Source organism: Heliangelus exortis, chromosome 7 (genome assembly GCF_036169615.1).
Source record: "Heliangelus exortis chromosome 7, bHelExo1.hap1, whole genome shotgun sequence".
In the NCBI taxonomy this organism is placed as follows: Eukaryota; Metazoa; Chordata; class Aves; order Apodiformes; family Trochilidae; genus Heliangelus; species Heliangelus exortis.
Genome location: NC_092428.1, coordinates 497638 through 519980, shown reverse-complemented (window position 1 = coordinate 519980; position 22343 = coordinate 497638). Strand labels below are relative to the sequence as shown.

Sequence of the window (22343 nt, the reverse complement as noted above, 5' to 3'; positions counted from 1 at the left end):
TATAAAGAGGATTTATGTACTTAACTGTTGCATAATCTCTTTCAATATCATTTTCCTGATCAGGAGACAGGCTGTGGTGCTCCTTTTAGCTTTATCACACAACATTTTCACACTGAGAACTCCCACTGATAATGCAGGATTATTAAAGGAACATAATACAGGTTGGGATGGCAGAAGTAGTTCCTTCATGCAAGTATTTCTTTGGGCAAGATAGGGAAGTTCTTGAAAGTCACAAAAGTTTTGCTGCAGTTCAGCAATGTCAGTGTGCAGCTCTTTGAGCTGTGCTAGGTAAAATACAAATGAAATGGTCATCCTGGCTGCTGACACTTTCTCCTGAGATTATTTTTCACCAGGATGAGTTTTGAAAATCCATTGTGCTTTCTTCTGGCTCGTCTGGCTGCTGGTTCTTAGCCTTTCACCTCTGGCAGCAAAGCTTCATCAGACATCTCTGTGGATCCCAGTCAGTTTAACACCCAGGATCTCATCTACCAATCCACTGTTTGCTTCTTGTCACCTAAGTTGGGCAGAGAAAGATAATTCTGATGCGTAAAGGATTTCAGAACTTGGGGATCCAGTTTTGTCCCAGTTCCCTGCATGCCATGGGGGGTCTCCCACTGCAGGACAGTCCCAGGCATTTTCCTGCAGTGCTGTGAGGACTGGATTGCTTTTACAGCCTGGGAGGATTGGAACTGGATGACTTCTGCTTATGGAAAACATCTTGCTGGGGGATTTCAGCCTGTCCTGTTAACTCTGCAGGGGAAAAGTAGGAACCGAACCAAAAGGAACTTTTTTGAGTCTGTGATGAGCAAAAGCCTCAGGAAAGCATTTGATTTCATGACACCATGCCTGCATGAGCCTTCCTTAGGATACACATGCACCAGCAGAAGATGAGGCCCCACTGGCTTGCACGAGCTGTTGTGAAAATACTTTTAAATGAGTGAAAACTGCAGAAGCAAAATCGAATTAGCCTCGCCTGACTCCTTGCTACATTTTTACTCCGCTCGTGACCTTAAGCTGCATCTGACTTCCTGGAAAATTAATGCCTGATTGAGGAGAAATTGAGTGAGTAGCTCAGTATTTGCTGTGTTTCTGGCGTACCTGATTCTAATGCCTGGCTCTTTGTGAGGCAGCCAATGGAGAGCTGGAGACTGGGTTATTAATGACCCTGCATTTGGGTTTGTCCCTCGGATGACCAAGACAGATAGAGATAAAGAGGGAGCAAGCTCTAATAAAACCTCAGGCGAGCAGAATTCCTCTGGTGAAACCAACACCAGGGTAGCAGAGGAGTGGGGGTGAGACCTGAGAGGTGTCACCCACCTTCTCTGCACTGGCACCCTGCACACAGCCCCCCCAGGGCTCTGCTGGAGCACCAGGACTCCTTCTGCAAGGCTCCAAATCCTCCTGGATGCACCTGGAGAATGTGATGCTCATCCCCAGCTGGGGCTGGAGAGGGGAAGGAGACTCAGGGTCACCCCACATCTTCCTGATGTCCAGGCTGCCCAGCAGCTTTGTCATTTTCTGAACTGCCTGGGGACACCTGATGTGTCCTGGATTGTTTGGAGCCAACCGAGCAAGATGAGCACGAGGAGGGATCCTGCTGGCAGGGAAGAGGAGAGGGCTGGGGGCTGGCGAGGGGCTGGGGTACCCTGGAGGGTGGCTGTGAGCCTGTACATTGCCTTCCCTTGGGCACTGGGGTGTTTACAGGGTGCCTGGAGGGTGCTAGGTGGAAGAAATTTAACATCCTGGAGAACTCAGTCTGATGGGGAGAGAAGTAGTGATGGGGAGAGACAGAGAGAGAAGGAGAGGGAAAGAGGAACAAGCCAGAAGCCACAAAAATGGCATCCTGACATCCTCCCCCCCCAAAAAAAAATATTTCTCTTGTGCACAAAAAGAGAAGAGTCAAACAGAACTGAAGTGATGAGGAAAAGCCAAGAGTGGCTGCAGTAGCCTAGGATGGATGTAACCCTGCACTTGGCACCGCCCTCCCACTCCCCCGGGGCTTATCCAGGGGAGCATCAGCAGAGGTGCTTCTGGTTGGGTTTGTGGTCAGTTCTGTAACTGTCACTGTTTGTTCCCTCCTTCCTCCTTTGCCATTTTGCCACCATCCTGGGCCCAGCCAAGGAGCACACTGGGGTATTTGTGGGGTCCCTCAGGAGCTCTCAGTCACTGAGTGCCAAAGGGGGCTGTTATGATTCTCATTTCTTTTCCCGGAGGGGAAAAGGCTTTTTATTAGGAACAGAAGGGTGGGGGTTCTCCAACAGTTCAGCAAACAAAAAATTCCTTTAGAGAAATGCTCTTGTGTATATGTGATTAAATATACTCCAGAGGAGAAGGAAGGAGGTGCAGGGCTTTTTGCTTTCCTTTTGTTTGTTTACCAGTGTCAGGTCGATGTTGTGGTTAATGCTGAAGTCTCCCTGGGTTTGAGCCATCGGTACCAATGGGTCAGAAAGCCTGCAGGGTTCTCCCTGTGTGCCCCAGCCCTCCCCAGCAGTGACAGATCCCAGGGGTGTCAGCTGTAAGGCACCCACCCTGCACACACCTCCCTCCTGCCCCACATCCCACCAGGACAGAGCAGGACCTGGGAGTGCTGCCCAGCATTAAACGTGTGGTCCCTGGTGCTTCTGGCCAAGCACAGCTTTGGAGAACTCAGGAGATTCCTCACCAGAAAAAAAATCCTGGCAGAAGGAGCTCCAGACACTTGTGCAGCAAAGGCAGCAGCAGAGCCACGAATGAGAGGAGAGGAAAGAAGGGAAGGGAGAGCTCAGGAGAGGAAAAAGGAAACGAGAAATGGTTTATGAGAAAAAGGAAGAGAGAGAAATGAAATGGAAACATTCATTATTATTCAGAATAATACTTAACACTTTGATAGAATTTTCTTTCCAGGATCTCAAAGCACTGAGCCGGTGCTAATTAATTCAGCTGCACAATCCCCCTGTGAGCGAGGAACTATTGTTATCCCCTCCTGCAGAAGATTGGAACTGAGGCAGAGGGGAAAATTCGACTTGACAAAGGTTCTCTAGAGCCACGAGGAGAGCTGGGGAGTTTGAGTTCCCAAATACCTGCTCTCCTATTGGTAATGCTGCTCCCTCTCTGGATAGAAAAGTGTGTTGGGAATGAAGAACAATGAGGGAATGAGGAAGGAGTGGAGTGGGAAGAGGGTGTGAGAAAGAAATGCACAAAAGGGAGGAAACAGCAGAATGGAGAAAGATGTGAATCTTAGACTTCACTGGATTTTGCATAGTGATCTCTTCCTCCAATTATTTTTTTTTCCTGTAAAACTTTTTAAAGAAAAAAAAAAAAAGAAAAAGAAAAAAAAGAAAATCCACCTATAACAAAGCAACTGTTGACCTGTTGGGGAAGGGGTCCTTTCAAAGTTTGGTTGTTCCCTCAGGTTCTGGATTTGTGCTGTGCTTTATTGAACACATTGTTTTGTTTTCAGTGAGCACGAGACTTGCACAGTACAGACAGAGTGTTCCTTATCTACAGGATGAGACGAGGCTGTTTTAATAACTACCATGATGAAGATGGAGATGAACTTATATACAAGAGGAATTGCCTTCACATTACACACATTATCTTCCTACAAAGCAGCAATTGTTTTTGCAAATAACATAATATTAAATAATTGGTAGAATTTCTGCGTTTCCTGCATAGTCCAGTCTAATGGAATCTATATGAATATTGATGGTTTTCTTCTGCATAATATCACCACATAAATCCCTGTGTCAGCTACTAGACTTTAGCTATAATACTGCTTTACAATGCATCCACCGACTGTAAATCAAAACAACCAACACAAGAAACTCTTTGGCAAATGTAATTCAGTACATTCGCGTGGGGGTCTACAGATGGTGGTGGAAGAGGATTAGACTGCCCAGTCCTTTGCATAATTCTGCTTTCCTTTTAATTTTTCCTGGTCAAACTTTCCAGACCAATCCAGTGCCTGGTGGAAATCCTCTTTTATCAGTGGAGTTACACCAACAGTGGACTTGGCACTCCGAGGGTCAATCAACCAAATCCTGCTTTTGTACCCCAGCTCGTGTCTCAAGTTTAGTGAAATGCCATTCAAGAGCCACAAGGCTTTCTGAGCTGCTGGCTTCTCGTGAGGTGTGTGAGGGGTGGCAGTCTCCTGGTCCCTGGCCTCCTCAGGAGCTTCTCCTTGCTGCTCCTGGGATTTCCTGCCCCATCCCCAGCCACCCGCCAGGGGAACCTTGGGTGCTGCAGGAGCAGAGCACTCAGGGACTGAGAGGGAGACTTTGCTAACAGGGTCCAGCATCTACCTGGTGTCTGTGGAGGAAAACAGAAGGAGCAGGGAAAGGAAAGTTTTCTAAACCACTCAGAATTTTCTTCTCGGATCGAGTCAGGTGAAATAATGGGCCAGATTCTGGTCTTGGTGTCAGCGTAACAGCTCTGCTGATTGCAGCAGGTTACTCAGAGGTGAGACGTGTAGAATGACACTTTTAGGAGATCAGGAGTAACCTCTTTGATTTTATTCTGTACAGGAACAGATTTTAGCTCTATATCTTCTATGTAAACACACCCCCCTCCCCCAGAAAAAAGGAAAAAAAAAATACCCTTATCATTTGGGCATCCCGTGAAAGAAGACACAGACCTATAATCAGCTAGAGCCATGCAAGGGCTAGAAGTGTGAGGTGAAAGGGGCCTTTGGGATCAACACAGCTGTTTACTGATGATGGATTTCATACATACAAGTTAAACTTGGAGACAGAATACCGAGTCCACAACCACATCTCCTCTGAGGCTGGGAACTTTGGGTTTTATACATCATGTTGGCTGTACAGATTGCTCCACTGTTCACTTCTATGCCCTCCGGGTGTTTGGTTCTCAGTCCTGTCTTTGTCCGTGGACAGTAGCCCACAAGCTTTATCTGAAACCTCTCTAAAACAACAAGGATCTACTTTGGCAGACTCAATGCCCTGGGGACAGGCTATAGCTGCCTTCGTGTTTTCTTTGAGTATTTTTTAGGAAGTGTCAGTGCAAGGAACAGTTGAGGAGTTTGCTGACGATACAGGAGTAATAAGCACTTCTATTGACAGTTAGCCTTTTGCACAACAGTGTTTGCCAGTCACTTGGGAGCCCAAAAAAAGAGCAGAGAATCCCTAGAGAATCATCAGGTGAGCGTTTGGGATAAGGGGTAAATATTAGGGTGCACAATATAGGATTGAAGATGGAAAGATGGGGCTGTATTTTGGGACTGGCCGGCAGAATGCAAGCACGTGGGTTTGAATGGAGGCCTGGAATTAGGAGGTGTCTGAGCAGAGGCACTGGGACTCAGAGGGGTCCCGTAGAGCTATAGTGGTTAGGAAATGGGGTGTTGGGCAGAGATGGTGAGGCTGTTGTCACCAGCTGTCTGTGGGGATCTGGAGAAGGGGCGTGGGGCACAGCTAAAATTGCGAGAGTTGGGGTCTGGGTCAACTGAAGTCGTCCCGGGCAGAGGGGTTCAGGTAAGAGGAGCGGCGGCTAAGGGCCAGGGAACCAAGCAATAAATCCCAGCCAATCCTGAATTTGTCCATCTCAGTCTCAGCTGTCCAGAGGGCAGTCAGAGGGCCCACACGAAGCCCCAGCCTTTGCAGCACGCAGCGCAGTGAGAGCGCAGCTGGGCTCGGTGTCTTTGTTTGCCAGGCAGTGACATGGAAAACGTTTGTTGACTCAGAGTGCTCTTTTTTTTTTGGTTTGGTTTTTTTTTTTTTTTTTTTTGCCGACTGATGTGTTTGGTAACTTTGTCAGATGTGACTTGTCCACACTGCTCCCCAGAGACAGGATTTGGGAAAAGGGGGAGGAGGCGACTGGGGTGGAGCTGGCATCCAATCCTCTCCAATACCACCATCCCATTGTAGTGCAAAACAGAAAAGAAACAAAACCCGAGAGTGAAAGAGGAGCATCAAACGTCAGAGGAACTTGTCTGCCATTCGGGTGGTGGGGAGGGATGGGACTTGGAGTTTTATTTTTGTAGGGTTTTTTAATTATTATTTTGGTTTTTTTGTTGTTTTTGTTTGCTTGGGTTTTTTTAGAAAACTGGGGATTGGTTCTTTTTTCTTTTTTTTTTTTTTTTTTTTTTTTTTTTCTCTTTTTACAGACCTTCATGACAAAGCATAAAAACACAGTTATATTTATATATCTATTTATATATTTCTTCATTGCGTCGGTTGGTTTGTAAGTGTTGCTCCATCCTCCTGTCTGAGCTGATTGTGTGTCACAGAAACTGTGGGTGTAGGTGTGAGGTTCCTCCCAACTCTGGCCTGCAAAGTCACCAAAGTCACCCCCCGTGAGGTGCAGCCAGCTCTGGGGGAAGCCACGCCGGAGAGCGGGGATGAGGTGCACAGAGAAACCCCTGCTGGGGTGCAGATAGTTACTTGGTCCTTTTTCTTCGTCGCCAGCTGGGCCGGGTCTGGGTGCTGCCAGCTCTGCTCTGTCCAGCCTCTTCCCTGTCCCGGGAAGCAGGGCTGAGCATCCCAGGGATCAAGAAGTCCACCAGAGAGGAGCAGATCCTTGGGGAAGGGTGATGGATGGGCGGCGTGGTCCCCTGCTCCCCCCGCACCGTCCTGCTCCCAGGGGGGGTCCTGTCAGGCAGTGGGTGCCATCTGCACTGCTCCCCTGTCCCCCCGGAGTCCTGGAAGCCACGGGGACTGGGCCTGGCACAGGGCAGAGCAGGGCAGGGGGTCTGGGTCTGGGTCTGGGTCCGGTCGTGGCGAGGGAGCGCTGGGTCCGGCGCCTCGGCGGCGGAGAGGAAGGAACTGGAGTTTAGGAGGAACGGAGAAGGTCTCTTCAGCCTTCCCAGGGATGGAGGGAGGTGATCAGACAGGTACAATGTGGAGGCCTAAGCTGTCGCCCTGCAGTTTCATGTGGTTTCCATGGTAACTAGTGGCGGTCATAGGCAGCGGCAGCAGTGGGAGGTGCGGAGCCCCGGGATGTGGCACTATAATAATAAGGGGAACCTGAAAGTTAACACAGGAGAAGAATGGACTGGTTGAAAGGACAAACAGTAAAAAAAAAAAAAAAAAAAAAAAAGAAAAAAAATTAAAAAAATCAAAAAACGGAAATAAAACAATCAAACAAACACAATAAAACAAAAAACGAAGGAGAACTGAAAAGGAAAGGAAGAACTGAAAGGAAAGGAACCAAAAGAACAAAGGTGAGGACTGGGCAGTCAGTGGAAGCAAGGTGCCAAGAGGGAAGGCTCTGAGCATGGCAGCAGGGATGTGCCACACCTGATCCCTGGGCACAGGGAAAGTGTCAGGCCCAGATGTTCTGAATACACCTGGCAAAGTCTGACGGGTCACTTTCAAAACCAGGGCAGCAGAAATGAAACAAAATTACGCTTTTATTCCTTGGGATTTTGGTCGCATTTGCCACGGAAGCACTCTAAGATGGTTATTGAGTCTGTGTTAAATAGTGATTGATTATTAAGATCACATTTACTGTGAAGATTTAACAGTTCTGGAATAAAATGTGCCTCTATTATCCAGTTGTTAAACCTCAGTAAATACATAGGCAATAATCACACCTGATTTATTTTACATATAATAAATCTCTTTCTATTCCCTTGAAAAGAAATGTTATATTAGAAGAATGATCCTGTAGGAGCTTTTTTTTTTTTCTCCTCTGAAAAAAGACTATTCCTGGGCATATTGGTTGCTAGAGATGGACATGGCCCTGCAAGGAAACTCAGATGGCAGCCTCTCCCCCACTCTGGACACAATCTTTCAACTGGATTGATAGGAAAAACTTCAGTGGGAATTCCAGATCCCCAGGAACTCACTCTGGGTTTAGTTTGGGAGAGGTGTGAAACCTACTCTGGATTTTTAATCAGACTTTGGATGGATGCTGCCTGAGAGAGTAGCAGCACCTGAGTTTAATTTCTGATCTAACCTGGGATCAACTGTGGATGCAGCCCATGGAGAAGCCGGAGCTAAACTGGAATTCTGAACCATCTCAGGAGAGAAGAAGTGGCTTCAGGATAGGTACAGAACACACACGAGGTGTGCTTGAAAGCCCTCTTCAGAAACAGACACCAAAAACCAAAAAAACTAAAAAAAAAGGCTAAAAAAACTAAAAAAAAAAAAAAAAAAGCAAACAAAGAGACAAACAGAAGGAGCGCGAGGCTGGGGTGCTGAGGGACAGGTACTCACTTAGTAGCGCGGGGTTGCTGAACCTCCAGGCCTCGTTGTAGGTTGTGTACTGAGGGTGGCTGTAGGGGTTCCCTGAGAACTCGCTCCCTGCAAGGAACCAAGAGTGGGGTGGAAGAGTTAGGGATGGAGCTTTACTTCTGCTGGGCCAGCCAGGCAGTCTCCCTGCTGGAGGCTGGAAAACCAGAGGGGATGGAGCTTCCTTGGGGGGACTGTGCCCTCCAGGACTCTGTAGGGTTTGTTCAGTGAGATGTTGCTTACCCACACAATTAAACATTGTCAGAGTGACCTCTTCAGAATCAAGAAATGAATTTAAAATAATTAAATTCAATTATATAAATAATTCGACCGGGTTATTTTTCATTGCCTTCTCATTCTCAGGTTGCAGTAGGATTGCAGGTGCAAGGTTTTTCTGCAGTTAACTCTTAGCTTTCTTTTAAATAAAATCTAAGGTTCTCCAGTAGCATTAAGACAGCAGGCATGGGCGCTTGCTGGGACAAGTTCACAATTAGCAGTGCTCTTGGTGGCTGCTAAGTTTTGTTTGTGGGGCACTGAGGATGATGATATATTTGTGGAGAAGGGTGGGCTTAAATATAAAACCAAATGGCAAGCATATGAAGCACACTTTCTTTCTTACTCATTGTGATGGTGTTAGGAAAGTAATTTATGCTTAGCTAATGAATTACAGAGAAAACTTACTGTATTCCAGTTCTGGAAGCCAATTTTCTAATGACTGGAGGGAAATAGTTGTTGAGCTTTGTAGTCTAATAAGATTCTGACCCAAGATTTGAATGTTGTAGGGGCTTCTCAAATATTCAGTTTTATTGTGCATAAGGAGCTGAGCCTGCTTGCTTTATAGAAGGCTGTGCAGGGCTAAGGGAATGACACTTGGTAACTGAGGAGGAATGGTGCTGCATTCACAATAAATAAATCTCCCAAAAGTTAAAAATGTGCAATTCTGTGAAGTGACAACGTGCCCTTATCTGAGCACAACTGCAACTGCAGGCAGTACCATCTGAAAAGCACTGTGCACTTAAAAGTCAGGGGAAGAACAGTGACTATTGGCTTCTGGTCTGCCTTAAGGTAAGGGTGGATTTGTTACACCAGAAGCATTTGGAAAGCATCTGGGGTTCCTGCTGGATACCAGGGATCAAGGGAAGAAGGCAGTGCAAGGTGTGATGGGTGCCTGTGGCACAGTTACCAAAGAAATGTCAATTAATAATACTGTAATTTCTGCAAATCTCTCCTCATCAGAGAGTTAAAGTCCAGCTCGTGGATTTTCAAATGGTGGGAATGAAGTCTGTTGGAGTCAGGGGATTTGCACTGGTTTAAAGCCACTGAGCACAGGAGTCAGTATGAAAATTTGTGTGGTGACAAAACAATCACCACCCAAAGGTATTTTAGTCACAGTAGTTTTAACTCTCAGCATAAAACACCGTTTTCTGAGGGGGAGCTTGCTAATTGCTGTTTCAATGGTAATAACTCAGCATATTTCCCTGTCCTGAAACATCCTGCACTGAAAATCCTGGCAGGTAGCTGGGGAGGGATTGATGAAAACCTGCTAAGGGGACCAAGATGCTGTGGGATAGGATGCAACAGCAAAAAGCAGTTCTTAGCCCAGGTTTATTTCCTCTGAAATGACTTCGCTGTGTGATCTACTGGAATGAGGGTTCCCCTTAAAGGAGGAACACAACTAAGCAGATGAGAATTTCTGCTTTGAAACTCCTCGTGTAAACACCACTTCTCTGCATGGAGAGATCTCTCTGATGTCTCCAGGCTTCTCTCCCACCCGAGTTCTCACCCTGAGGGGTTTTGGTGCTCCTAAAGCACGGGTTAAGCAGAGGAGAAAGAGCCCAGACTCTGGAGAGCTGGGAAGGAGGGAGAGCAGCCACTGGAACCAGTGTTTATTGACGAGGAGTGAAAGCATGCATGCAGCAGGATAATGAGCTTTGGAGCTCAACTGTGACCAAGAGGAACTGAGCTATCGCCTTCCCCGATCGCTAATGAAACAAGTGTAATTTCCTCATCAGCATCGGATTCTGTTTAACGACTCCCTGCTGCTCCCAGCCCCAGCCCTCTGCGGGATCCTCCCTGCCCTCTGCAAACTCCTCTTCCCTTTGGAGGATGCTCACTCCACCACGGGGGTCTGCAGGGACTCGGGGGCCTTTCTGGGCAAGGGAAGGATGGAGGCAGGGATCAGAGATGCTCTGTGAGCTGTGCAGGTAACATCTCTCAGGAGCTGGGACATCCCCCTTGGGGTGACCGCCCCTGCCTTGCCGAGTGTCTGCTCAGAGCCTGCTGGATCCCAGACACCTGGGGCAGATGCAGGAGAAGTTTCTCACCACATCCTCCCCACCAACATCCCAGGTGTTTGCTTGCAGGACTCAAGCTCTTCTTTAGGCTACACGAGCAGAGTTCTGCTGAAAGGTTATCATGGGTAGACCAGAGCAGCTTTGGTTAGCACTGGTCAAAGAATCTTCTCAGGTACAGTTTTCCACTGGAAAATGCTGTTTCCTGGCAATGGAAATGTGTTCAGGGGCTTGTCAGTTTCTATGGAGTTTGGGAAAGAAAAGTTCTGAAATGACTGCAAATTGAAACAAAGTATTATGTTTCCACTTTCTTGTTTTGATTCATGTTGGCTTTCTCATCTCATTTAATTTCCTTTCAACTCTTATTATTTTAACATGTCTTGACATCTAGAACATGTTGACGTTATTGAAATGTTTTATCCTGATGTCTGCAAATTGAACTATTTCAAGATTCTGACTCCTCATCCCGATGCAGGATGAAAACAAATATCAAAAAATCAAGAGTTTTGCAGGGGTTGGAAATTCTGCTTTCTGCATAGTTCTATTTTTAGCTCTTTACTTAGAGAGGACAGAGCCTCTCTCTCCCAGCCTCTCCCAGCTGGGCAGCAGTGTTTGTTTGCATGGCAGGACCTTTCCTAAGGTGCTCTCTCCACGCTCATCTTGCTGGCTCCTTGTTCTCCAGGCAGCTGGAGCTCTGGCCCCTCATCTCCCTTGGCCAAGGGGCAGGTAACAAACCACTGGCAACATCATCTTTGTTTTCTCTGTTTAACCTGGACTCTTTAGAGAGGTTGCAGGCAGGCACTGAGGATCGATCTCGTGAGGCCTATATTCTGTGCAATCTGTGCTCTGGGAACCTTTACTAACAGTATTTCTTGGTATCTGTATTTAAATCTTGGCACGTTTAGTCTTCTCATACAGAAACCATGAGGCATGAAGTGAGCCTAGCAGGTGGCAAGCTCAGAACAAATAAGGGAGGTAGTTTTCACACAATATGTAGTGCAGCTGCAGAACTTCTTGTCAAAGGTTACTACAGATGTTAAAGGCTGATACAGGCTCAAGAAAAACTGCTTAAGTTTGTGGAGGGGAAACCTGTCGAGGGTGTTTAACATTAAATAGAAAGACACTGAGCCTGGCTTCGGAGGTCTCTGAGCTTCAAGGTGTCAGAGGCTGGGATATCTTTTCAAGAAGTACTGATACGTGCTTGCTCTGCTCCTCCCCTTCCCCAGGCATTCGGAAGCAGTGGGATAATCCCTCTGCCAAGAAAATATATTGCTCCAAAGGCATAGCAAAGGGACAGTTTGCCTTTGGACATGGGATTAGGTAGCTAGTTTCTTGGACTGGAGGCACTATCTTACAAACAGGAGGTGGGTAAGTGCTTGGTGGATGAGAGTGAGTGGTTAGTTTCTGCTGAGATGCTGTTAATCATTGCTGAGCTCTCAGCTACAACAAGTGGGTCTCCAAAACCTGCAGGTACTCAGTTACCATGGATGATTTTCAGTTTGGTGCCCTGGGTTTAGACAGAAGGTAAGCTGTTACCCTAAGTTAGTGGACAGCTGAATATCCTGAGCCACAAGCAGTACATAATAATCTGCATGGGTCATTGGAAAATAATTACATTAGTTAATGAATGCTAAGGTTAATTAATTACCAATTAATTGCCACAGGTTATAGATAGCCAGTTGCCCATAGCAGCAGTGAATGAGTTACTAGGGGGAAAGAGATCCCAGCAAGGGCTGTTAGCTGTTAGGTTACAGCACCTCTCTGGAAGGCACCTGCCTATCAGCAGAGCAGGAGCTAAGGCAGCTGTGAGAGCTCTCAGGGTGCTGCTCTCCTGATCAAACGTGTGCACAGGGACTGAGGGCTGAGGCTGACTTACCAGGAACCATTCCTGCAAGGGTTGAGGTGGGGTAGCTGCCTTGCCCGGTCGGAGGAACATGGGGTGGGTAGCCAGGCAAGGTGGTGCTTGCCATGTCACGACCTGGGGAGGGACAGAACCAGGAGAGGTGATCAGGAGGGATAAGATCTTTCACTCTTACTTTGTTGTCACCTTTTGTCCCACTGTCACACGACCAGCAGATTAATATTCAAGTGATGTGCAGCCTTCTCTGCACTAAGTGCTGTCCAGCCATGGAGGATTTTTGTGGGAAGACCGTGGCTCTTTTGATCTCCCACTGTGAGGCTGGATGTTAACACTTTGCTTTGTGAGAGTCAAGATAATTTTTGCTCAACATAGCTTTTGGATCTGTTTTAAGTAAATCACAATGTCCCTAAGCTGCACAGAGAATGGCAGCATATTCATTGCCAGGGGAGCTGAGGTCTCATCTAGAGGCAGTGGATGCAGTTCCAGAACTGTGGTGATGTTCACGTAGGGCATGAGCAGTGTGCAAGGCCCTGGAAAGTCATCCAAGAGTTCTCTGTGCCTGTCTCTCTTCCCACCTCTGCCATTCACCTGCTGATGATTTGGGGCAAGTCACTTCACCTCTCTGTGCTTCTTTTTATGCTGCAAACTCTTTGGTGCAAGGGCACACTTTGTGCATAGTGCTTAGCATGGAATCAATACTGGTTGGGCTCCTTCCAGCTGCTGATGTAATCTATATAATAATAGGATCATGCAAATTAGCTGGAGTCCACTTCCTGTATATTACAGGTATGTTTTGGTTAGTAACACCTAGAGCCATGACATCTTTTCTCCACCAAAGAAGTAGAGAGGGGTGTGGACTAGGTGGATGACTGTAGTTTATTTTTCATCTCTTAGGAAGTGCAGCTGGAGGCTTCTTGGTTGATGCCAGAGGCATTTCCTCATTTGGACTGGTTAGCCTGAAAATGGGCCAGCCAGAAGGGCATTTTGCTGTTAGTGCTTATTGCATTTAAATGAACTAAAATCATCCCAGAAGCTGCTGGGAGTTTCAAGCCAAAACAAAAACAAAACAAAACAAAAAAACCCAAAACAAACAAAAAGCCAACAAACCCCCAAACAAAACAAAACAACAACAAAAAAAGCAAGCAACCAACCAACCAAAAAAAAAAAAAAAAAAATGGGGCTAAATAAATTAAGATAATGTTTCCCACACAGCTGCTGGGAGATTTCCAGCTCAACCTCCTATGCTGCCTGCTGAGATCTCAGCCTGCACCAGGCATCCAAAGCCTTGCACATTCCCCAGGTGAGCTGCAGCTCAGCAAGAAGTTTGTGCCATTTCTTGTTCCTTTGCTGGTTTTGCCTCTCCTGCCTGTTCTAACTGGAGGGCTGGGCTCTGATTCACCTTTGGAAGTGACAGGTAAGGTATGGCCCATTAACACCAGTGCAGTGACTGGAGGTGTGCTGGGCTGTGTCAGGGAAGGAAGAGTAAAAATGGGTTTAGTTCTACTGGTGGCAGAATGCTGATGGATAAAGCAAGCCCTGGAAGAAGCATGAACCTTGGCTGGGCAATCAGAAATAAATAACAGTTACACAGCAAAGCAAAAACTAATCAACAGGGAGCATTAACCCGAAGGGAAGAAGTTTCTCTGGGGTGAGGCAGGCTAAGCCAGTGCCATTGCTTTCAGATGTCTTGACTAAAATTGCTGAGGCCATTTCCTCAAGGCAAAGGAAATGCAAATGTTCATTCTGTCTCCCTGCAGAGGTTCCTGCTCCGTGGTGGTGCTCCCAGCTCACCTCCTCTTAGCACACAGAACTACCAGGCAGCAGCTGAGCCACTGTGCAGCCACTCCCCAATATTGATAAAAATAAATACAGAATGCCTCAGGGATTGGTATTATACACACTTCTGCTCTTTTCTCCCCATCATTCTGTTAGTGATCAGCAGCTCTGTGCTGAGCTGTATGATTGACACCTACTAGATGGAGTTGGTGGGGGTTTTGCCTCATGTTCCTTTAAGGCAAGAAAGTTTTATGCTAAAAATTTGTGTCCTTTTGGTTTCATAGAGTGGCTAGCCTGAGAAATAACAACAGGTGATGCCTGAGAAGACAGTGGCACTGAAAAGTTAGCAAGAACATTATGTAGCAGCAGGCAAAATTAATTCATTTTGACACTTCCATTCAGGTGGGGATGCATCCACATTCACTCTGCTACTCAGTCTATCCACATATGCCCCTGGTTTTTTATTCAGACATGAGCACACAAAGCCTGATGTTCAAATCTCAGTGTGGAAAACTCGTGGGGAGGTGATCACCTGTCAACACCCCAACCTTGAAAATGAAGATAACAAACAAGTATAGTATCAGCAACATGGAGTAGGAGCCTTGTAGAGGGGGACTTCAGGCAGCCCCTTCCATCACCTCCTCTCATGACCAGCAGTAGACAGGGTTATTAAATCCTTGTACTTGTGGGCTGTGCCACCTCTCCTGCTCATCCCAGGCTTCCAGCTCCAGCCATCCTCCCCTCCTCAAGGGCTTTATGAGAGAGGATGCCACCTTCATCCCTGTGGCATTGGTTGGGCTTTTGAGCACTCTCTCCCATTCTCCACAAGGTCCTAAGGCAGGTGCCCCTCCTGAGCCTCAGTGCCTTCTAGGCTGGAGGGTGCTCACGTCTGGCTGTGTCCCCAGAGCACTGGATTGTTGGGCAGAGTCTGTCAGGAGACTCCTTGGCTTAGCAAGTGTTCAGAGGTTCTTACTGGCTCCTGCCAGACCCGACCAAGGCAGTCTTATGAACACAAAAATCATCTCTGCTATTACCTGGTGCTTTTCTACAGAGAGGTTTAATGCAAATCTTAGCTGACAAGACAAAGGGAGGATGTTAGGTCAAAAGAGGAAAATAATACATGGACCTTCAACAGCCCCAGTGGTCACCTAACCTGATAGCCACTAATTCTTACCCAAGCCACTTCTGATCCTCTGCAGCAATGTTCCCTCAGTCACATCACATGGGACTTTCTCCTAGCACCTACCTAAAACTTTTCCCTCCTCCATATCCTCCCCTCCAGCCTGCTGCTCCCAAGCTCTGCCATCTCCTGCACCCTATTTCCTCACTCCTGTCCTTCCCTTAGAGCCCACCTACCTCTGGTCTGTATTCCCCTGCCAGTCAGACATTACATTCTCTCAGCCTCCCTTCCTGGTCCTGGCATCCAGGGGTGATTCCCTGTTTCTGAGCTGGGTGGGGACACCCTGGCACCCCCAAACCAGATGTCTCCAGTGCTGCTCACAGCAGAGCTCTGGCAGTGCTCACACACTGCCTCTGCATTTACCTAACTTTATTCTGTACCAAGCCAGTCTCTCCTAAGGATGTACAACTGCTTTAGTCTAGAAAATGATGGGTGGGCATGAAATGTTTGTGTGGCTCCCCGTGAGAGCTGAGAAGAGGTGCTGCATGGACAGAGCTGGGGGGGTGGGTGGTTGCTCTGTCTCCCACTTGCACTCAAAGAGGTTGCAGCATTTCCTGGTGACCCCATCTCCATCGGGGGGACTGAACCCCTCTCCTGCAGCATCCCCCCTGGGCGTGTGGCCGGTTACCTGCTATCAGAGGCTGGCTGCTGGGCTGCCCAAAGTGGGCACCATGGTGGAGGAAGGCACTGTAGCAAGGCGTGGAGGCATCGTCTGAAAGGGCCATGTGGAAGGGCTGAAGATCAGCCTGCCCAGAGCCGACCGGCGTGGTGGGGGTGAAAGGGGTGAGAGAGGCTCCATGAGGCTCTTGCTTTATACTGAGGGGAGAGGAGAGGTTTTCTGTGGTAGGGTAAGGGATGGACACAGACAGACAAAGGGAACAGGGGGAGGAAGAGGAAGGGTGGGGAAGGGAGGAGAGGAAGAACAAAATGGGTAAATGAAAATGGAGTGGTTAAAATCTACAGGGAAATTAATTTTAAAACAAAAATAAAATACAAAACGTAAAAAAGTCAGGAGTAGGTCAGAGGAGCCAGTGCTGAGACAGCAGCAGTGAATGCACGGGGGGAGGCTCTGGCTGCAGGGATGGCTTGGGATGCAGGGGTGGCTCTGAAGGGGCAATTGTGGCTTGGGATGCAGGGATGGCTCTGGCTGCAGGGATGGCTTGGGATGCAGGGATGGCTCTGCAGGGGCAAGTGTGGCTTGGGATGCAGGGATGGCTCTGGCTGCAGGGATGGCTCTGTAGGGGCAGGGATGGCTCTGGCTGCAGGGATGGCTCTGTAGGGGCAGGGATGGCTCTGGCTGCAGGGATGGCTCTGTAGGGGCAGGGATGGCTCTGGCTGCAGGGATGGCTCTGGCTGCAGGGATGGCTCTGGCTGCAGGGATGCAGGGATGGCTCTGGCTGCAGGGGTGGCTTGGGATGTAGGGGTGGCTTGGGATGCAGGGATGGCTCTGCAGGGGCAGCAGGAGCTGAGGGGATGGAGTGCAGTGGCAGTGGGAGGAGTGAGGTGCAGGAGAAGGAAGGTGAGGGAGGGAGCATGCAGGAGAGGGGGGACAGGGAGAAGCATTGGGCTGGGAAGGAGAAGAGTGCTCTGAAGCTCTGTGCTCCCTGTCCTGCTGCTTCCTCTCGCTGGCTGAGGACATGAGGGGATGCTACACTCACACAGCTTGGCCCAGGGAGTTTCTCCACTCTGGCTCTTCAAACCCCAGGGAGCCTTCCCCAGGAGGAGCATGGTTGTGAGCATCTGATAAACAGGATGCTTGGTCTAATGGCCAAAGTCTGTACAAGCTCAGGGGAAAAAGGTGCAGCTGACATTTGAGGTGGTTAAAGTGAAAAATGAGACTGTGCAACTAATAGATAGATAGATAGATCAATAGATGGACAGACTGATAGATCCATTGATCTTATCCACAGTGGCACACTTTGGAGCTTTGCCCATAAAAGCTGTCAGTATTGACTCTGGTTGTTCCCAGAGCATGGTGTTGCCAGACAGATACCTTGACAAGAGAGATATAATGGAGGAGGGGGAATGTGGGGGTCTCATAAAAGGTCTCATTATGAACACCTGAAAGAGAAGTATGGATGATGTGATCAGATCCGATCCAAATCATCTAGCAAACCATCCACCCTCAGGTAAACAAATTAAAGCAAATAAATGAAAGCCATCTCTCTGCTGTGATAGCAAGTGTTGCCAATGGCCTATGAAATAAGTTAGTTCTGGTGGTTTTGATTTATACAGAGAAATATAAATGTGACATATAATTAGGTCATAAATCTGAGTTTATTAATGTAGAACTGGCTTAATTAACTCTAGGCACCTTATTGTGAGGCTGCAATCCTCACCTAGACAATAAAGGGTTGGGCAGTTTCTAGCTGTGAATGCTGTTTATCCTGAGGCATTTGTTTCCTAAAGGTTTGCTACCTGGACAAAATGATAGTTTGCCATCTGTGTCCTCCTCCAAGTACCTCTAACCTGGATGAGCATCAAAGGTCTCTGATCACTGAGACTCCTTTGTGGCAAAGACATATGTTCATGGGTCAGTTGACTGGGCAGGACCAGCCCTGGCCAAAAGGTGCACAGTTTCTCTTGATTTGGGTTGCTCGCGTGAAGTCTCTGAGACACTCAGTGAGGATTCTCAGTTCTCCTCCCTTTTTTGCTGTAGGAAGCTTTCTTTGGCAGGGACCTTCTGCGGAGGGTATGGGGAATAGAATCTGGAGTCTCTGATGCTGGTTGCACAGTTATTCACCAGAGCAGGCAGTGCACCAGTGCCCAGCTTCTGCTTTTTACATCTCCATGCTGTCCTGCAGTCCTGCCAGGGACAGTCTCTGTGGATGGAGAACCCCAAAAGCTGTTTTTCTCCTGCATCTGCTCTCATCAGATGGCAAAGAGTGCACAGATTTCCCCTCAGGCCAGGCAGAGTCACCACCAGCAGTCTGAGAATGCTGCATCCCTTACCCAGACGATGGTGAGCCTGGATAATGGGGATGGATGGATTTATCTGCAGGCAGAGGGACAAAAGTTCCCCTGGTCTGCAGGGGTGGCCACTTGAAGGGATATTTTTCGAGGAGGCCGTTTGTCAGTCCTACCTGAATAACCCAGGGACACTTTGGTCCTGGGTGTTTCCTTGGCTCCTTTTTGAGCTCTGTGCTGTGCAGGTGTGGGGAGCTGCTGGGGAGGAGATGCAGCCGGGAAGTGTGGGTGGGCAGCAGCAAGAGGTGCTGTGGGCAGAGGTTAATCCTGTTTACACAGCCCCCAGGCACCTTGGGTTTCCTGGTCCCTCCCCTGCTTTATTTCTCTTTTAAAGCGTGGAATTTTCAGCTATAATCCCTCCTAAACCGCAGCATTTTTCAGGCGCTCTGTGTAAGTGAAACCATAATCTCTGTAAAACAGAGCAGAGATAACTCCTTAAGCTGCAGCAGCCCTGGGCCCATCTGCTCCAGCCCCTGGATTTCCTCCCTGCCCGGACACCACCGGGGGGATTGCAGCCCCAAAGTCTGCCTAAAGCCCCTGCGATGGGAAGGACAGTGCCAAGCCTTGCCTTGCAAAGCTGGGCAGGGTTAAGGGACCCGGAGCTATTTGTCCTCCTGTCACAGCCCCTGTCAGCCTCCCAGCAGAGCTGAGCCCAGACCTCCCTTCAACACACTCAAGGCTTAGGAAGAAAAATTCCTAACACCTTCCAGAGGCAGCAGCACTTACTCAGAGCAGGGGATAAAGCGGAGAGATGGGCAGAGCCTGGGACACAGCCAGGCTGAGCACTCTGCTCCCTGAGAGCAGTGCAGGGAAGGCGAGGATAAGGTCAGGCAGGGAGTGATTGCACAGCCACATTCCAGGCTTTTCTGTGCCTATTTATCTGCCTGCCCATCTTTGCCACTGCACACAGGTAACTCACACCCCATGTATCTTCACTGGTGGATGGCATTTACCAATTTTTACTCCTTTGTTGTCCAACTCTCTCTTGACTAAAAGCACCTGAATTCTCTCTCTGGTATAACTCCTGCCACTGCTCTGCTGGAATAATTGCCCCAGCAGTGAATTATAGCTCCAAAGTGTGTCCGTGTAGACGAGATCAATTGATTGATCCATCTATCCAGCTGTGAATGGCACACTCCCATTTTTCATTTTAACCACCTCAAACTTCAGCGGCACCTTTTTTTTTTTTTTTTTTGGTTTCACTTCTGATTTTCTCCATTCTCTAATGGTCTCATAGTCCTGATGGAGAACTTGCCCCTTCCTATCCCAATGGCAGCAAGCTGTGGGGCTTGTCCCTCCAAACCCCTGCTCAGGGGGACCTCAAGGTATCTCCCAGTGTCTTTATTCCTAAGGCTGGAATACGGACCTGTGGTCCAGTAAGGAGTGGAATGAGTTTTCAACTCCCCAGAGCAGCAGAAATCTGTTCCTGTCCCCATCTCCTTTCCTCCTCTAAATGGCAAACAATATCTTCTTATAAGCAACCAAAAATACCACCCAGTGTTGTGGTGGGGAAATCTGAAAGGGTCAGCAGGGTGGGGATAGAGCTGGAAACATGGCAGAGGACTAAGCATTTTCTGCATCTCCTGTGCCTCTCTTTCTGACTGGACTTGCTGAGTTATGGCTGTTTTCCTTCCTTTCTAGCCCTCTCCTCCGTTACTCTGGCAGAGAGCTAGAACCAGGGATCTCTGGCCTAAATTCCCCCAGCAAATGAAGGGATTTTGGACAGACAGGGTGAGAGGAAGATTCACAGCTCTGGGTTCCTACAGAGACTCATCTCAGCTTTTATCGTGCTCTCTGCTGCTGAGGGGAAGGGCAGAAGGGGGGTCTGCAGGACCAGATAAGCTGCTTGGGTTTCTTTGCTGGCTTCCTGGAGGATAAGTTACCTGCAGACCCTGCTCCCTCTCAGCAAATGACTAAAAAGATGGCACATCCCTTGTGCACACCCACTGAGCCACACTGCTCCCTGTCCTCACCCTGTTCAGCGTTTCTCATCTTCTTTTGAGGTCTCCATCAAATATTTCTCTGACCCAAGTGCCTCACTCTTCAGAACACACACCCTTACAGCATCCCTCAGGGATCACTGTTTTATCTGAGCTGAGCCCAGAGTAGACATGCCCATGTCCAGCTAGGAGCCTGTGTCAAAGCTGAACCTTATCTCAGGTGTTTTGGATCCTGTGCTTGCACCCACCACTGAAGCATCTGTTTCCATAGCTGTGTTCTGCATTCCTTGGTAAGGTTTTATTCTGGCAAACAAATTGGGATTGGGTGCTCTGTGCTCATACCCTGCTGAGGTTACAGCCAGTGGAATCACATCCATTTATCCCTTGTGAGAGTCCTGCCTCAGAAATTCTGAAGTCATGCAAGAGATCAAACTGGACCAACACAGCATCTCTTTCACTCCTGCTTTCTGTCATGTTAGAAGAAACACCTCTTTGGGTTTTTTTATTATATCTTGGTCTCTTTTGCAAGAGCATTATTCAACTTGCATGGAATATAAAGATTATTCTATTTTTTCCCCTTCTCTGTGATCATAACAGACCTTTGCTAGAGCAACTGAAAAGTACCTAAAGACTCATGTGCTTCTCCTTGTGCCTTCCTTATCTGCTCTTTGTGTTCCTGCTGGCTGCAGAGCAAGCCTTGCACATTCAGGTTTATTTTCTGTTTCTGTACACATCCACCCGTGTTCTTAGCCCAGTACTTTACTTGTTGTTTTACTTGTTTTACTTGTTTTACTTTACTAGGTTGTTGAAATACATGTTTTAAGCATTGGGATTTCTTTCCTCTGAGAGTCAGAACAGTTACGACGTCACTGATGTTGAGTTCTGAAATCCATTTGCCCCATTTTTTATAGAACTGAATTTTATAAATGTAGTTTTTGTGTCTGATCTGATTAACTGCTGCTCTGCTAGTAAGCTGAACAGATAACTTTTCTTGAAAACTCCACTGCAGTGAGCTTCATGTGGCCCTGTGTACAACTGTTTACAGATGGAGCTGATGAAGGAAGACGTGCTTTATTCTTGGGGGGGTGGAAGATGTGCAACTTGTGCACTTGGCAAACAGAAGTTCAGTGAAGTTTGTATTGTCCCTTTGCTTGAGTCCCAGCCCATCAGGTTGGGCAATTAACTTCCTACCTTAAAGTGCAGCATGTGCTTATTCCTTGGTGGGCTGGGACTTGAATGCTACCTCTTAAACAAGATGCTTTTGAAACATATGCTGGGAAATGTAATTAGAACACATTAGGTTTTCACACAGTCCTCATTATTGGTATCTCCAAGGTTTCATCACAATGATATTTGACTGATCATGAGATAGGACAGATCTTCCTGGGTAGCCCACAGCAATCCTAAACATACAAAGAAGGGACAAAGATTGCTGGAATTGTCCCATTTCTCTGAAAGACTGCAGAGGGCAATTGCACTTGGGCAAGCAGCTGGTCTGGTGAAATCCAGTAGAGCTGATGGAGACCAGCAGTTATTAACACCTGCTGACAGGGGTTGCTACACTCAGAAAGCACATCTTTGTTGGCAGTGGGCAAATATCTACATCACAGAGAATTTCATCATAGCCATGCTTATTGGATCCTCCCTTTAGCCTCAGGAGAAATGGCAAAAGCTGAATTTTGGGGAAGTCCATATAATTGTTTTCTTTTTAAAAGCCCCTTTTTGTCTGGCAGCATAAACTGTGACAGCCTTTAGTGCTGTCCCCTTGCAGAGGGAGCTGGAGCTGGGGATGCCAGTTCCCTGCTACTGCCAGTTCACAACACTATGGTCACTCACTGCTGTTGTTTGCTTACTGCTAATGTAAGGAAGGTGAGGGCATTGCTTCTTTCAGGCCCACCCATTTCTGGGTTCCTCCTTTCAATGTGCTTTCAGTCCCATGAGGCACCTCTTCCAGAGACTCCCACTGGATGCCCAGAAATGGTTCATGTCATTCCTTCTCCCCCTGCTATTCCTGCCTGGCCCAGGGATCATCCCTCTGCCCATCTATCACCCTCAGCCATTTGGTCCTGGAGAAGAGCACTGACACCTTTTGCCTTTCCAAATTCCTTGACTAGATAAGAAGATGCTATCTCTTCTTAGGGATGGGAAGCAGTTGATGGCATT

General features: G+C 47.8%; 1 protein-coding gene across 9 annotated transcripts in view; it reads right to left on the bottom strand.

Annotated features, from left to right (window-relative positions):
- Window positions 1-3476: 3476 nt before the first annotated feature.
- Window positions 3477-22343, bottom strand: part of PAX2 (paired box 2) — an 87006-nt gene continuing 68139 nt past the window's right edge. For 4 of the 9 annotated variants that reach the window (XM_071748119.1, XM_071748120.1, XM_071748117.1 and 1 more), the window contains exons 8-11: window positions 15902-16111; window positions 12333-12434; window positions 8151-8237; window positions 3477-6937 (exon numbers count right to left, since the gene is read on the bottom strand). In XM_071748119.1, the coding sequence (XP_071604220.1) occupies window positions 6816-6937; window positions 8151-8237; window positions 12333-12434; window positions 15902-16111 (521 nt within the window). In that variant the 3' untranslated portion in view covers window positions 3477-6815. Of the gene's footprint in view, window positions 6957-8150; window positions 8238-12332; window positions 12435-15901; window positions 16112-22343 lie in introns of all 9 variants that reach the window. The other 5 variants (XM_071748121.1, XM_071748126.1, XM_071748124.1 and 2 more) reach the window with 3 other exon arrangements.